Source organism: Candoia aspera, chromosome 4 (assembly GCF_035149785.1).
Source record: "Candoia aspera isolate rCanAsp1 chromosome 4, rCanAsp1.hap2, whole genome shotgun sequence".
Classification (NCBI taxonomy): Eukaryota; Metazoa; Chordata; class Lepidosauria; order Squamata; family Boidae; genus Candoia; species Candoia aspera.
In genome coordinates, this window is record NC_086156.1 from 47225740 (window position 1) to 47242607 (window position 16868).

The 16868-nt window shown below is 38.6% G+C and overlaps 1 protein-coding gene across 1 annotated transcript in view; it reads left to right on the forward strand.

Annotated features, from left to right (window-relative positions):
* Positions 1-16868, forward strand: part of AOAH (acyloxyacyl hydrolase) — an 84436-nt gene that overhangs the window by 9414 nt on the left and 58154 nt on the right. The window contains exons 2-3 of the mRNA XM_063304035.1: positions 11191-11286; positions 14852-14933. Of these exons, the coding sequence (XP_063160105.1) occupies positions 11191-11286; positions 14852-14933 (178 nt within the window). The remainder of the gene's footprint in view (positions 1-11190; positions 11287-14851; positions 14934-16868) is intronic.

Below are 16868 nucleotides of genomic sequence, written 5' to 3' on the forward strand. Positions count from 1 at the left end.
ATCATCAGCATCATCATATTTATAGGCTCCCCAAATCTATCATTCTGGGCAGCTTCCAAGTAAAACAATAAAAAATAGCATACCTACAACAATGCCTACAAAGGAAGAGTCTGGAAAAACAACACAATCTAATAAAGCAAAAATCCCGCAGGGAGTCCATCACCCACTCTAGCTCAAAGCCAGGTTTTAAGGGCTCATTTAAAAAATTAATAGAGTATTATAATTGAAATGTAAAAAACAGTTACGTTTTAAAGATGTACAGTATCTTTTCCCTTGATGGCATGTATTTTGCCTGAATTCTTCAGATGTATCTGATCAGGTTTTTATCCTTCTGAGTCATTTGTCAGGTCTCTGTTTCTAATGAGGCTAGTCTTCCACTGAATTTCAACAGATGTTGCTACATTTGCAGAAATGATAGATTGGATAATTATGCCATTCTTTAAATAAATCCAGGTACTATTACATTGAAACAATTATGTATTCCCAAGAAATAGAAGTCTTAAGGTTTAGCTGGATTTCAAATGCTTTTGATTCAAAGCAACTGTACTTACACTGTTGATGAAATCAGCATGCTAGAAAACATTATTTACGTCCCATTGGGAATTGTCCAATGCTACACTAGGCATATCTCTCTAATCCATAATTCATTTTACACTGTAAATCAATCCAGCAGTGTCAATCCAGAGTTACTTCATGGATTCCTAAGCAGTTTATGCAGGCATAAATCAGAACAGAATTTGATTTAGAGGCAAGAATAAATATCAAAAGTCTTTCTTCTTCCTCTGAATAGGCCTGGAGCATCATCGCCTTTAACATCAGGTTAATAACTTAAATCAGTATTAACCCTCAAAAGATAAAGTCTCCTCCAAGTCAGTTTGACTGTAGGTGACTTCATAGACACATCTATGTAGGGATTTTTGGCAACAGTACAAAAGTAGCTTGATATTGCTTCCTTGTGGATTATTTTTGATTTTTTATTTCTCAGTCTAGCCTACAGGCCTGGGATTTCCTGATTTACTTCTATCCAAACATTAACCAAGGTATATGTCCTAACCGCCAGGAAACACGCTGAGACAAGGAACTGGTCTCTAATGTTTTATTGCTTGTACATAACAGGAATCCTAACAAACTGAAGAAGCGTGGGAAAAACCCAGACATATAAAACCCAAAGGTTAAGGCGGTCCCGATCTGTGTCTCTTTGAATGGCTACCTAATTCCTCAGTGCTACGCATGCGCTTAACAGTCTGGATGGGAGCCCCCTGCTCGCCATCCTTACTCATGACAGTATACCTTGATTCACTTTTCAAGACCAAAGTCAGCTAAATCCTGTCTATAGATGTCTGTTTCTAATCATGATGACACCAAAATGACAAAATGTGCATTGTGGTATCATCGTGCAGCTTTGCCATTTCATATTTGCACTGCATTGTTGGATGCAAGAGTTTGCATCACTATGTCACAATGCACATTTTATTACTTGCTCTTTCTTGCCTTCCCCCATTCCTGCAGATCCTTGTAGTCCTGAGGCTTAGCTATTAACCATTAAGAATACAATTTGTATACAGAGATACTTATTTTTGAAAGATCATTTATTAGTAAAGTTCAGTTCTCCCATTCTGTGATATTTTAGTTCATTGACAATATTGTTCTTGAGCAGAACCCATCACAGAACTTTTGAAGTAATTAGTTAGTGTCAGCGGGAAAAACCTCCCAGAAGAATTCCAATTCACAAGGTTCGATGATGCAGAGAAAAGAGTTTATTTGTAACGCGTTTGCAAAGGCGGGTCCCTCTGTGCAAGAAGGAACCAAGAGTAAAGTTAACACAAAATTTTTATACCCTATCTGTCCTCCCCCTCCTCCGAGGGCTCAGCTCACAATCTTCCTGTTTTTTCCCAAACATTCTTTGACCTAATTGCTGGATTTACATGTCAGCAGGATGTTCCTGCAACTCTTATCACCTACTTGTTTCAGGGTCTTATTCTGATGCAAACATATATTTGCCGGCGCCAGCCAGCAGTTTATGCATCTTTGACTATAAATGCTTACTTTGATGACTGTATTTTGTCACCCATATCCTTCACCCCCCCCTTCTGTTCAGGGTCCGGTGGCATACTTCCCTTTTCATGAGTTTGAGGCACATTAGCTTGGTCCCCCCACTCACATTAGTAATTGGAAAGGCTTGGATCCAGGCTTTGTCATTATGTAAGGAGAAAAAATGAAATCAACCAGACTTGTTAATACTAACTCCTATTGATTTCAAAGAGTCTGCCATGGAAAAGGAGGATCCAAACAACTTTCTTCAAAGAATCATAGTTGCTATGGAAGGAAGGAAGGAAGAAATCTGAAGAAAGATTTCCCTAGTTCTAGAGTGGTTACAGCTCATTTGATAACTAAATGATTCTTCATGCTGAAGATCTTCATTTCATGTACAAACCATGAATCCCCTCCATAGTCATAGACCATTGATTATTGGTAGAGAATAACAGAAAATGTTTCTGAAGAGAAAGAAAGTGCAATAAGGGTAGAAGATTAATAAAACAGAAAAACAGCAGCACAGCAGAAGAAAGAAGATGGTGGCAGAAAAACTTTAGCAAGTCTTTAGGCAAGGTTCTAGTCCCTGCAGGTATAAGAAATCATATCGGTGCCTCCACTATTTACCTTTTCTTTCTACTCATGAACTGAAAAATAAATTCTGGGTTGTTATCCTGTGAAAAACTGCAGATCATTCTGATCATTTCTATATTAACCACAGAAACTGCAAAGCCTGTTAGATAATATATTATGTAACATGCTCTCACACCAAAATTTTCATATCCCATTAATAGAACATATTGTAGAGATGAAAGATGACAGGAATGGATACCAAGCAGCCGTGGCAAAATATATACTTGGCAATGAAAAAAACAACAACTTTTTTTCCTGAAAAACTTAATACCACCCCCCCCTCAAAAAAAGTGATGACAAGTGAATTAGTGCTAAGCTATGGAAGGAGAGAAATTATAGTCCCTCTCTTTTCCTATCACTTATCCACTTTGCTTCAATCATGGGAAAGTAGGAAATCAAGGAAATCAAATTGTGAGAAGCAAAAAAAGGAGTTATATAGTCTCAAAATTTGGTGCCATTCAAAATTCAGTGCCCTGAACTGTCCTACTTACAGTCATGGGAAAAAGTAAGTACACCCTCTTTGTGTTCTATGGTTTTATGTATCAGGACATAATAAAAATAATCTGGTCCTTAGCAGGTCTTAAAATTAGGTAAAGACAACCTCAGATGAACAACACATGACATATTATACCGTGTCATTATTTATTTTACAAAAATAAAGCCAAAATGGAGAAGCCATGTGTGAAAAACATTTATGATTCAGTAGCTTGTAGAACCACCTTTAGCAGCAATAACTTGAAGTAATTGTTTTCTGTATGACTTTATCAGTCTCTCACATCGTTGTGGAGGAATTTTGGCCCATACTTCCTTACAACATTGCTTCAGTTCACTGAGGTTTGTGGGAATTCATTTATGCACAGGTCTCTTAAGGTCCTGCCACAGCATTTCAGTCAGGTTGAGGTCTGGACTTTGACTGGGCCATTGCAGCACCTTGATTCTTTTCTTTTTCAGCCATTCAGTTGTAGATTTGCTGGTGTGCTTGGGATCATTGTCCTGTGGCATGACCCAATTTCGGCCAAGCTTTAGCTGTCAGACAGATGGACTCACGTTTGACTCTAGAATACTTTGGTATACAGAGGAGTTCAAGGTCGACTTAATGAGTGCAAGGTGCCCATGTCCTGTGGCTGCAAAACAAGCCCAAACCATCACCCCTCCACCACTGTGCTTGACAGTTGGTATGGGATGTTTGTGCTGATATGCTGTGTTCAGTTTTTGCCAAATGTGGTGCTGTGCATTATGGCCAAACATCTCCACTTTGGTCTCATCTGTCCAAAGGACATTGTTCCAGAAGTCTTGCAATTTGTTCAGATGTAACTTTGCAAACCTAAGCTGTGCTGCCATGTTCTTTTTAGAGAGAAGAAGCTTCCTCCAGGCAACCCTTCCAAACAAACCATACTTGTTCAGTCTTTTTCTAATTGTATTATCATGAACTTTAACATTTAACATGCTGAGGCCTGCAGAGTCTGAGATGTAACTCCTGGATTGTTTTGCAATTTCTCTGAGCATTGCACAGTCTGCCCTTGGGGTGAATTTGCTGGGATGTCCACTCCTGGGAAGATTGGCAACTGTCTTGAATGTTTTCCACTTGTGAATAATGTTCCTCACTGTAGAATGATGGACTTTAAATTGTTTGGAAATGGCCTTATAACCCTTCCCAGATTGATGGGCAGCAACAATTACTTCTCTAAGTTCATTGCTGATGTATTTACTCTTTGGCATTGTGTTAACACACACCTGAATGCTCAAGACCACCAAACTCTTAAAACTTCAGCTTTTATAGAGGTGGTCACACTTGATGATGGTCAACTAATCAAGGGCATTTGATTAGTAGCACCTGGCTGCTACTTAGCCTCTTAATACCTATGAAAGCAGTAAGGGTGTACTTACTTTTTCACGCATGGCTTCTCCATTTTGGCTTTATTTTTGTAAAATAAATAATGACATGGTGTAATACGTCCTGTGTTGTTGTTCATCTGAGGTTGTCTTTACCTAATTTTAAGACCTGCTAAGGACCAGATGATTTTTATTATGTCCTGATATATAAAACCATAGAACTCAAAGAGGGTGTACTTACTTTTTCCCACAGCTGTAGATGCTTTACCCAAAGTGCCTTAAATCAGCCTAACTGTAGTATTTAGAATATATATGTAGATACTTTTATTGCTACATTTTCTGGCACATTATCCATAGCATTATAATGTCTTCATGATATGAGAATCTTTATTAACAGTTGCTTGCCACTTCACAAACATATCTGATCACACATTTTACATGCCTTGGATTCCTCAGTTAAATGGTGTGAAGGGATAGGATGGCTTCCCTGAGATTTTGACTTGCCTGCTCTTGTTTTGTAGCACACAAGCCCTGGGGAATTTCCAGAATTCTCTGCTGAGAAACTGTTGTGGAAATGTTTTGAAATATAGCAAATTTTCTACATGTAGAAACTTGAGGCTGTTTCTCAATGTTTGGCCAATGTTGCCAGCTATGCACATTGTATAATAGGCATCTCTAGAATTTGAAATCCTAAATTTCAGCACTTCCTTTTGCCAACAGGAATTTCTACATCCTCAGTTATGAGGCAGGTTTTGCCCTAATGAGGTGCAAATCCAGAAATATGCTTGGAATTAAAAATTATCATGCAATCTGTGCACTGTTGGCTGTTTTGTTGTTTTTATTCGATTGAATGGATAAAAATAAAAGCATATAATATTATGGTTCCATGACACAGTCCTAGGAAGGAGGTGATGGAAAACCATTTCTGAAAAACCTTGCCAAGAAAACTGCAGGGGATGTCCAGGCAGTCTCTGAGAATCGGACATGATTGAATGGATTAAAAAAAAAAAAAGTATACAGAGGTGTCCATTACCAGCCATGTTGATGTCAAAATGACATGTATTGTGATATCACCCTCAAATGATTAAATTAAGTGCTTGTGCAAGCATCTGATGCAAATTATGTCATTTGCATGATGACATGGTGAAACATGCATCATCTCTCCCCCTTCCCCTTAGGTACCCTTTATGGGTTTTTGTACAGGCTATACCAGTTGAAAGATGGGCACCAGTAGGAAGCTGGGCTAATGTTTCAGAGGGCTATAGATTGACGATATTATCTTCTATCCCTCTTTTCTAAAATAAAAATGCTAGGCTTTCTGTCAGGTTCAATTAATATGAAAAGCACCATCTGGAATGCCACTTAATCTCGGTAAATATAATAATGAAATTGGGGTGTTTCCCATATCTAAAATCTGTAGGCTAAAGTAAGGCTATTCCTTGGAGTTTTGCCTTTTATCAGCAACCATTGATGCCTTTCTAATTAGAATTCTGTTTGTATATTTGCTGCAGAAGTAGATTAATTTAAACAGTCTGTTCAGCTTGCCAGAGGGTTCGTGGCCAGCAAGCTCATGCTCTGACTTCATTAGCTGTGATGTGATTAAAAAAAAAAGATCCTCTAGTACATTGGAAATGCCATTTTATTATTAAATTTTCTTTCTTGGTATGATGGAAGGACAGCTCCTTGTGCATTTTCCGATTACTGCTGTTGAACAATGGAGTACAAATTTAGAGCAAGTGGAATAAACTAGAACTGGAAAGGGACAAGCATTTATGAATCTCAGGTCTAGCTTCTAGTAGGTTATATATTTTGTAATATGAACGCAATTCTTAAATACATAATCACCATTTTGCATAGGATAAGATAACCACTGTCAAATGCCTCCAAGGGATCTGTTGTTATTTTTTTTTTTTTGAAAAAGTATTATATTCAACTCCAGAATTTTGACATGAAGAGGCACTGCCTTCACACAGTTGAAGGATTTTAATGCCCATTATTTGGAAAGAGTTTGAGAAATGTATGAGCCTAAACATATAATGAGAGCCAGTTTGGTATAGTGGTGAAGGCACCAGGCTAGAAACCAGGAGACCATGAGTTCTAGTCCCACCTTAGGCACAAAGCCAGCTGAGTAACCCAGGGCCAGTCACTTTCTCTCAGCCCTAGGAAGAAGGCAATGGCAAACCACTTCTGAAAAACTTTGCCAAGAAAACTGCAGGGATGTGTCCAGACAGCCTCCGAGAATTGGACACGATTGAATGGCTTAAAAAAAAGCATATAATATTATGGTTCCATGACACAGCATTCCAAGATACATAGGAGAGATCAGATCTCAGATTCCCCTTCTTGAATCTTTCAATCCTTCTTGAAAGATCTGTGCTGGCCAACTCCCAGGATCTCCCATTTTTAATTGAGATGAGTTTAGCTGTAAAAACACTATTGATTATCATAGCACCCAGTAGAAGGATTTTTTTCACCATAATAAAGATTGCTGATCCACCTTATCAAATTGAATTCCCATATTAACACAGAATTATGGAAGGCCAAAGGGGGACTATGCATTGAATGGAATATAACCACATATTCTATTAATACTGGAAATAGCACCAAACTAAGAATATGGTGATGCTGTCTTTGTAAAGGATCACAGTTCAGTGATAAGCACATGCGTGGCATGCCAAGTACAGAACACATAGGATCCCAGAGTTTATCTCTGGCAGAACTTCAAGAAAATGTGACAGAAAAGATTTTGGACTGAGATCTTGGACTGCTGTTCTCAGGGCTGCAACTGGGGGGGGGGCAACCGGGGCATGTGCCCCGGGCGCCGTGCTGGTGGGGTGCCAAAGTGAGCGCTGGGGGGGGGCAAAATGAGTGCTGGGGGGTGCCAAAATGGGCTCGGAATCCATGTTTGCCCCGGGTGACACAGACCCTAGTTGCGGACCTGGCTCTTCTCCACCAGGCCATGCAGTACTTGGTTAGGTGACAAACTGAACAGTTGAAAGGCAGCTTCCTATATTGTTTGCAGAACATTGCAGTACACTTGATGACTGCCCGCTGGGACTAGGAATCTATTCCTTTGAAAAGTACTGCATGCTGTAAGGAACTGGGGAGGTTGTATCTGCCAAGGCCTTTTTGCACATGCTAGGTCATCATCGCTGGTTGTGATGTGCAAACCAACACACTACCCAAAGGTTTATTCCCAATTAGTTCCTTTGCATTCATTTCAGCACTTAATTTGAAATGTAGCTCCAACTTGCTTTCTACATGCAGGAATGAAGATCGCAACTGGAAGTTCTACAACACAGGATTATCCATGTTTTTCTGCCTGGTTTCACACAATATTGTCATTTGGACATAATCAGCAATGAAAACATACCAACATTTTACAGCATAATGGACAGGGCAGCTTTTTGTGGCATAACAGTTCAACAGTGCCAGTTGTTAAAACATACAGTTTTGTAAACAGTGATTATAACATAATTACACCCCTCTGATCAAGTTTCTATTCAAAGCAAATATACAGATTAAAACAAAAACATCACCGTATATAACTGATCAATGTTAGCATTCATTATTTCATTACAGCAAAAAAGAAACATTGTTCCTCTTATTTTTAAGGGTGAAACATGAGTATTAATAGTTATATAGCCAAAACAACACAATCCATACACCAGAAGAAGGTATCAAAAGATCTGGCAAATCCTACATGTTGTAGCTCTAATAATAATAAAAGCAAATAAATAAGTTAGAAAGGATTCTTCAACTACTACAGTATGTGAAATGACTCTGGATATGGGTGGGGGAGAAAAACCTGTGGATAGAGGATGGGAAGGGATATTGGAGAACAGGACAAGGTTCTACTCATGATAATCCTATCTGACAGAGGAATTCAAGTGATAAGAGATCTCTAATTCACTTACCCTCCACTAGGCTTCTTCCAGTGAAAATAAAGGGAAAATAAAATCTAATTTTTAAAGAAATAGATGAATTAAATGAAATAGCTTCTGACATGTTTTGAAAATAATGAAAGGTACTGAAATATTATGTTATGCTGCCTGGACATTATGATATGTATATTCTAATTTAGTTAATTTTCTGACAAAGAAACAATATAGTCAGAATATGGCTTTGGGGGTTAGGGGGAGGTTGAAGGCTATTAAATAGCAAGCACCTAACTGCCAAAGCCTGATGACTTTGTTCATGTAATATCATGTCTTGCCGATTTTCCAAAAGTCACATCAATAATTAGAGGCTAAAGTTAAGTATTAACTAATACCCAGTCTGCCCCAATAGTGAAATCTACCACCCAGGCTCACCTAGATCATAAAATTAAAACCCTGGTCTCAGAGCTGTCCCATCAATATGAGTAAGTGTTAGCTATACTAAGTTATACTGTGTGAACTCAACCTTTGTGGTTTATAAGCATGAATTATAGTTTAGAAGCCAGCTGCTCTGGCTTATTCAACACACTGGTTAAAACTAATCATTGGTTAACATGATATGGGAACCCAGCCTATACGTAGCAAGATCAGCAATCTGTTTTTATTGGAACATGGCCTTCTGTTTAGCCCTATCTCCCAGTTTCTGGTTCCATTAATCTGATTTTTATGGGTTTGGACCATCATCTTAGCATGTGACAGCTGATAACAGATCCTTACTTTGTCAGAAAGAAAATCTGCAAAACTATCAACCAATGAACTCAGATGTAAGGTCTAGCAACCTAGTTGCAATAATGTCAGGTACCTAGTAGTCCATATTTAATAATGCTAATCTTGTTAATGTTGTTGTTAATTTTATATTCCTATATCTTTTCTCAGTTAATGGCTTGTTTTTATCCTACTGTAGCTTTTTTTCATTTTCCACAGTTTTATTCATGCCCCATCTTGGGTTTTGGAAAAGGGCAAGTTTATCTCCATATTTTCTTCCTCCTTGTTCCTTTACCCTTGTATTTCCCTCTCTGCTTGTTCCTTGTTATTCTAATGCATCACAGCATTACTGGATCTTGGAGATCAACTAAGATTGACCACTATCTAATTAAAAGTATACGTTATTTAAAATTATTCCTGTTTATACTCCTCAAGAAGGGACGCGGTGGCGCTGCGGGTTAAACCGCTGAGCTGTCGATCGGAAGGTCGGCGGTTCGAAACCGCGCGGCGGGGTGAGCTCCCGTTGCTCGTCCCAGCTTCTGCACACCAAGCAGTTCGAAAACATGCAAATGTGAGTAGATTAATTGGTACCGCTTCGGCGGGAAGGTAACGGCGTTCCGTGAGTCATGCTGGCCACATGACCCGGAAGTGTCCTATGGACAACGCCGGCTCCAAGGCTTTGAAACGGAGATGAGCACCGCCCCCTAGAGTCGGACACGACTGGACTTTACGTCAAGGGAAACCTTTACCTTTATACTCCTCAAGACTTTTGTTAAGTGCCTATAGCTCAATAAGAACTGTGAATTGTGTCTAGCACTCTTAATCACTGTTAATAGCTCACTCTCTTGATCACTATATCTCATCAGATACTACACTTGATCTTAGCCAAAAGGCTCCTGCACAACTACTTTTCGGTGCCCAGCCAGGACCTTACATTTCCTTTACTCCTCTTGACAGGATCCAATCTAAATACCTAATGGCTATATTCCATGTAGGCCCTCACATTCCAAATGTAGTATTAAGGAAGGGAGCCAGGGCTGTCTAAAATTGAAACAGGTGCATGGATCATAACACATTGGTTGAAATTACTGTTTTTTCCCACAGGTTTGAGTTCTTTCCTTATTGAGGTAAAACACCCAGGAAATTCTGATCTTTTTAATGTACAGTTGTTGTTTTCAGATCACTATGATTCAGTCTCTTTGAATGTAGCTAAATTTTGTTATACTGCCTGTAAAATTAGGCAGCCTTTGATTATCACTGACAAACCCACCACCAATCGTGATATTTTGTCTTGTTTTTACTTGATTTTTATTTTTAATGTGTTTTCGTTTGCAATTCTGGTCAGTGACCATAATAAAAATATTCACATCTCACCAGGATGTTCCCTCTGTCATTGTTTCTATGATTTCTTCTCCTTTGTTTTTATTGTCTTCTTGATTTAAAGTTGACCTACGTACAAAAAATATATATGTTGGCTGTAGGGAGGAGGATGTAGCAAGGTAAAGAGGGAGATATTTATGCTGCACTTCTCCCAGTTCTAGAATTTAAGATAAAGTATTACTGATTTTCACCCTGTCTGCAAACTTCCTTAACATTAACTTGCTGATCCATTGCAAAGTTTGGAGATGGCTGGCTGTAATAGAAAATAAGCTTCTTTGTCTAAGCCGTTCAACTCTTCTTTAATTTTCTGCAACTAAGTATGTTGGTTTTGGCTTCCTGTTGCTTGCTGTGCTTCCCTGCTCTCTCTTTATTTCTTGAGAATAATAAAGCTCTTATCATGTCTTTTGCTTTCTCCTTTGCCATTTTTCAATTCCATGTCCTATGAATTCTACTCTTGTGGTACAAAGTTCTCTTATTATCTGTTACAGATGTACTCCAATTGTGCTTTACATCAACAGGAAGAAGGAGAACAAGGAAACAGTTGTAGATGGATTAAACTTCACAAGACTGGCTTCTAATCTTTACAGAAACATCTCTGAATAATATTAAATAGCCTGACAGACCTGTTAAAATATAAGTAACCTGGCTTTTTTTTTTTCTTGCTTTGTAGGTTGTGTAGCTGTGGTGTCTATAATAGAACAGTTTTCTCAAGTCCACAACTCTACAGTAAAAGCAGCTCTGGAAAAACTCTGTACCTACTTACCTGGTAAAAAATAATATGCCGTACATATATCCATTAATTTACCAGTGATTATGAATTCATGTTTATGATACAAAATACTGTTCCTCTTATAAATAGTTAACATAAAGAGTCATTTCATGCGAGATGGGCAGTGATTAAATTTGAAATATAAATAAATAAAATAAATAGTTACAGCTACTTGAATTAATGAAAGGTAAGATATTCTGCCACAGCAGCTCTCAATTCATCCTTCTTCACTGTGGGGAATGTTAAGGAATTCCATCATCCAAAGCAACCTGCCTTTTGGGGAAATCTCTCTAGGGGTGTCTTATTCTAGAGAGGGAGGAAGCTGATCTTGACAGAGATATCCAGGAACTGTTACCAGGACAAAAAGTGGTGAAGCATTTTAAAGTCCAGAACAAGGGGATAACATTCGGAAGTGGCTCAGGCAAATGCCTCCCTAATTTACCAAAGTATAAGGAGTAGGAAGAGGTATATCATGATTCTGTTATTATAGCCAATCTCAGTAAAAATAGTTTTAGCCTTCCTGTGGAGTTGATTTCATGGCCAAGTTTGCCTTGTGGGGCTGACACTTATTCATCCAATCTTTAGATAGCAAAAGTCTTAAAACAGGCAAAGAAAAGAAACAAGCTTAACTTTCATCATGAAGGCCAATCTATAACTGATAAAATGAGAGGCAGTTTTAATTATAATAGGAAAAATAAGTATATATATTTTTATTTAAAAAAGAACAGAAATTCAGCTAGATAGATTGAAATCTAAATAATGATTGGAAGGTATAGCTGTGCGCTGACATTTCATAAAGAAATTGTCGGTCATGGGACTCTGTGCTTTTAAGACTGTCTTGGTCATAAGGCTTGGCTTCTCATACATCTTGGCTGCCATATTGCAAGTGACACATTCGTTCCATCCCATTAAAATAATTGACAGGAGAAATAAAGCTCCCATGGCCCTCATACTAGATCTTCAATTTACTTTCTTTCCCATCTATGTTACGGTCAAACTAGAATCCTCCAATGGGAGATGGTGACACACTTTCCTTCTTCTTGTATTTTACTGCTAATTTTGTGCAGCATAAATATCTCAGTTGCCACCTGGTATCTCTAACTGATGTAATTTCCACAGACAAGCATGGGAAGAATCTGATCAAAGTTTTAAAAAAGTGTTGAACCACATATATTATTTGTGGAGTACAAAGATGCCTTCAACAAGAGTAATTCAAAGCAAACTAGCAGACCTACTGACCAGTTGGTTATCTGAAAATGTGTACTGGCTTGATGTTTGGGCAATGAGTCCAACTTTGGAAGAGGAAAGGCACACAGCCTGGCATGTCAGCTCTAAAACAGTGTTGTATGAAAAGAGAAACTACCTGTCTGTGGTTGCATGTATGCTGATCCACCAAATACTCACCATCAATTCTTTCTAGCTATTGGTTTGATGTTGCCCCGAGAGACAATGTAGATGGAAGTGCCTTTTCAGTGAAGCTCAAACATAGAATTTGGGCTGATAATGGGGTCTGTGTGAAGGAAGCAAGAACTTTAAGCACATTTTAGTGATACCCATGGATATAGCCCCAGACACCCACTTAGGCTTTCATTTCACCGTTCATTGGGAATAACAAAATAAGCACAATGTGTCTTTTCCTCTTATGTTACCAGCAAAACTATGCCTTACCACAGAAATTATTTTAGATGCTGCTGGCAGATTGATGATATTTTGTGAATAATTTGTCCTGGCAAGAATGTATACCTTTTGCTCTTGTAGCCATACCTAATTGTTTCTTTTCCCACAAAACCTGTGATATTTTCACTCACTAATTAATTAAAAGTGATTTTCCTCTTTCCTAGAAGCCCAAAATATGTTACAATTATGACTGCAAATTGGCTGTTGGGAATGTTAATTGCTGAGGCCAAGACTGAAGGGCACTTCTGTTTATTTTTTAAATTTAGTTTTGCTGTGTTGCTGAAATTCTGAAATAAATAAGAAATTAATAAAGGGTTATTTTTCTTACAAAGGGTGACTCCAAGGGAAATTGCCTCATATATGCACCTACGTTGAGGATGGCTCTGGAAATGAATAGAGCTATTCAAATGCAATTGTTTATTTAGTTAATAACAACTAATTAATTAGTGTGGCAATAAATTATTACCAGGCAGCTTTAATTACAATAGAATTTAACTATTTATTTTGTGTATGTTAGGCATAAGATAAATTGTTTAAAGTTGCCTAACAAGTATAATGAAATCAGTTTTATAGCCTCAGTTCACAGCCAGAAAATCTAACTATCTTTTTGGCACTGGTTATGTTTTGTTTTTGTAATAATTTCTGTGGCATTTAGTTGTATGAAGGTGAGAGCAGGTTTTGTCTGTTGACCTTGCTCCTACTATCACATCAGTATTGCCCCACTTCACAAATGTTAGTGTTGGCTTCTTCAGTAATTTAGAATCCTGGACCTAGGCCAGAGCTTTTCAAACTGTGTTCTGAGAACTCCACAATTCTGAGAGAACTTGATGGGGTTCCATGGGAATTAAATGCATCCTCCCCACACACAGACGTTTACTCAAACACAGCCAGTTCTATTACTAGAGCTTTGCCTCTTGATCAGGGCTTCTGGAATTTTTTTTTTTAATTAACAGGTTCTACAATCTGAATATGTGTGGAAACCCTTGACCTAGATCACATAGGAACCTTCAGTGTAGAGCAGGATTTCTCAACCAGGGTTCCATGGAAGTCTAGGGTTCCATGAGAGTTCACTAGGGGTTCCCTGGGAGATCACAATTTATTAAAAAAATTATTTCAAATGCAGACAACTTCACATTGAAGGGTAAGTTTCATTCTTTATTTTTAGTTTAAGAGCACTGTTAATGCATATGTACAGGCCTACACATGAAATGAATATAATAATTTTGTAACTTCTGGCCTATGTTTGAGCCTGAATGTGCAGGGGTTCCCCAAGGCCTGAAAAATATTTCAAGGGTTCCTCCAGGATCAAAAGGTTGACAAAGGATGGTGTAGTGTAAACTCCCATCTTCAGATTGTCATGCTAGGCATATGGATGAATGGTTCCAATAGAAGAGAATATTTGTACCTCATGGTTGAACTGTGGAGTTCTTGGTGCTCTCTGAGCCTGGTGGTTTGCTTGCCAACAATTCATTAACTGATTAGGTAACATCATCAGTGCTAACTGATGGTAGCACTGATAATGGTAGCACTGATGATATTAGCTAATCCAGTAATGAAACATCTGCAAGCAAACCACCAAGCTCAGAGAGCACCAATGACTCCATGTGGATGAATGGCCAAGTCAATTCATCCATATGGAGTCATTGGTGGCCACTGAATGCTGGGACCATGTGGCCCTATTTGCCCATTCATACAATATTTCCAGTAGCTACTGGAAACAAACAGGGAAGCGCTACACAATCTTACCTGGGAGCTTTTTGTAACATCTCTTTGGTCTCTGTTAGAGAAGCATGCTGTATTAGAATAACTTTTCTACTCAGACAGAAGGATAATTAAATATCTTCACATGTTTAAATGTAACCTTATGAATGGTCTTTTTTTTCAGTGTATGGTTTTCCAGGAACATTCCACCTACAAGGTATTTGTTTTCTGCTTGTTGAACTGTATGGACCAAAGATTATTAAACTGTAAGTATTAATGACAATACTGATAAATACATATTCTAACTATTGCTATGTCTTCCATAATTAATGCTTGTCTTGTACAATCCATCATAGTTGGCATGCTCTGGTCCCATTAATCAAACAATGCCATCTGATAGGACCAGGATATCTTTGGCATGACATTCCTGCCAAGATTCATACAGCCCCCCACCCTGACCTCACTCAGACAACAACCCAATGCTGGCTCTTTTCCCAGGCCTTGGACTAGCATGGGGTGGCAAGACTCCTGGGACTTGTTTGATCTGTGAAATAATAGGTTTTTTTGAGACTTTTCTTTTTGTATTGTGTGGATTGCATTTTTATTATATATTCATGCTGCCCAATGGAATCAGGCAGCCTGTAAATTTGATCTCCATCTCTTATCTCTCTATCAATCACTTTGCACCAGCAGTATTAAGTACAAAACTTCATATCTGTATAAGAACTGATGGCAATAACTGTGCACAGATTAAAATATGTTACAAATGGCAGCAAGCCATTTTTTTGGTTACAGTCACATAATTAGCATGGCTTAGAGCAAGGATCCAGTCACTGGGTAGCCTGACTAGCCTCAGTTTAAGTTCTGTCACTGATAGACAGTGGTTGAAATCCTACTCCCACCAAGTCAACAACATCTTAGGCATAAGTTGCAATATGGCTTTGTTCTGAATTGGACTGGTATGTTAAGAACCAGTTTGGTCTAGTGGTTAAAACAACGGGCTCGAAGCCAGGAGACTGAGAGTTCTAGTCCCGCCTTAGGCATGAAAGCCTAAGGGTGACCTTGGGCCAGTTGCTCTCTCTCAGCCCAACTCACCTCACAGGGTGGTTGTTGTGGGGAAAATAGGAGGAGGAAGGAGTATTAGGTATGTTCTCTGCCTTGAGTTATTTATAAAAGTAATAAAGGCAGGATAGAAAATAAATAAAGGTACATCCCAAGATTTCTTACGGGAATCCTCACTTGTGCTTTCACCTAGTATGGATCCAGTCCAATACATCTATCTAGTAGGCTGCTGCTGTACAGTACACAGTTATGTACTTATAAAGCTAAAACTGCTGTAGAAGCAATTCAGTCTAAAAGTTGAGAACTATGCTCCAAGATCCCCATTCTGGGACACTATTCCCCCAAGATTTATATGGCTCACACATTGGTCCTATTAACATGAGCCCTTAAAACCTGGGTCAGGTCTTGCTGTTTTATCCAGATGTTTTCTCTTTCTAGGCAATATATTTAATATTAAGGTTAGCAAACAATAAAAGGAAACACTGTACAGATTGCAGCCAAGGGAAGCCACTTTTACTGTTCCTGTGCAATGGATCATCTCTTGGAAACTTGTAATTTTCTACTTTTGCCTAAGTGCCATTATTGAAGCAGTCACATCAGTCTAATTACTGTCCCCTAAATCAATCCTGCGAAGAAGTTTTGGGCCTCCTGCTGAACAGATTGTTCAGATCAACCTTCTGGTGGTTGACATATCCATGAGTGGCTGGATAGTGTAGTGGTTAGAGCACTGCCTTTGAAGCGGGAGGCCGGAGTTCAAATTCTGGCTGGTACCTACCTTACCAGGAGGGGTCCTTGGGCAAAGACCCCCTAACGCTTCACCTGCCTACCTCAAATATGAGAGTGACACAAATTAAGAGAGTCATGCCAGCTTGGATGTCACCCAGATTAACAAGGTCCACATCAGATGCTGGGGAACCAGGACAATCTGATGATAAATGGGCTACTGGAACAAACCATACATGGACAAGACAAGATAATCTGGAATTTATTTATTTATTTATTTATTTTTCAAATTTTGTCACCGCCCATCTCCCCCCAGAAGAAGGCCTCTGGGCAGTTTACAATAAAGCTAACAAGTTAAACACAATAACCATAAATAGTATATAAAATATAAATACAAATACCAAAAGGCACATCGG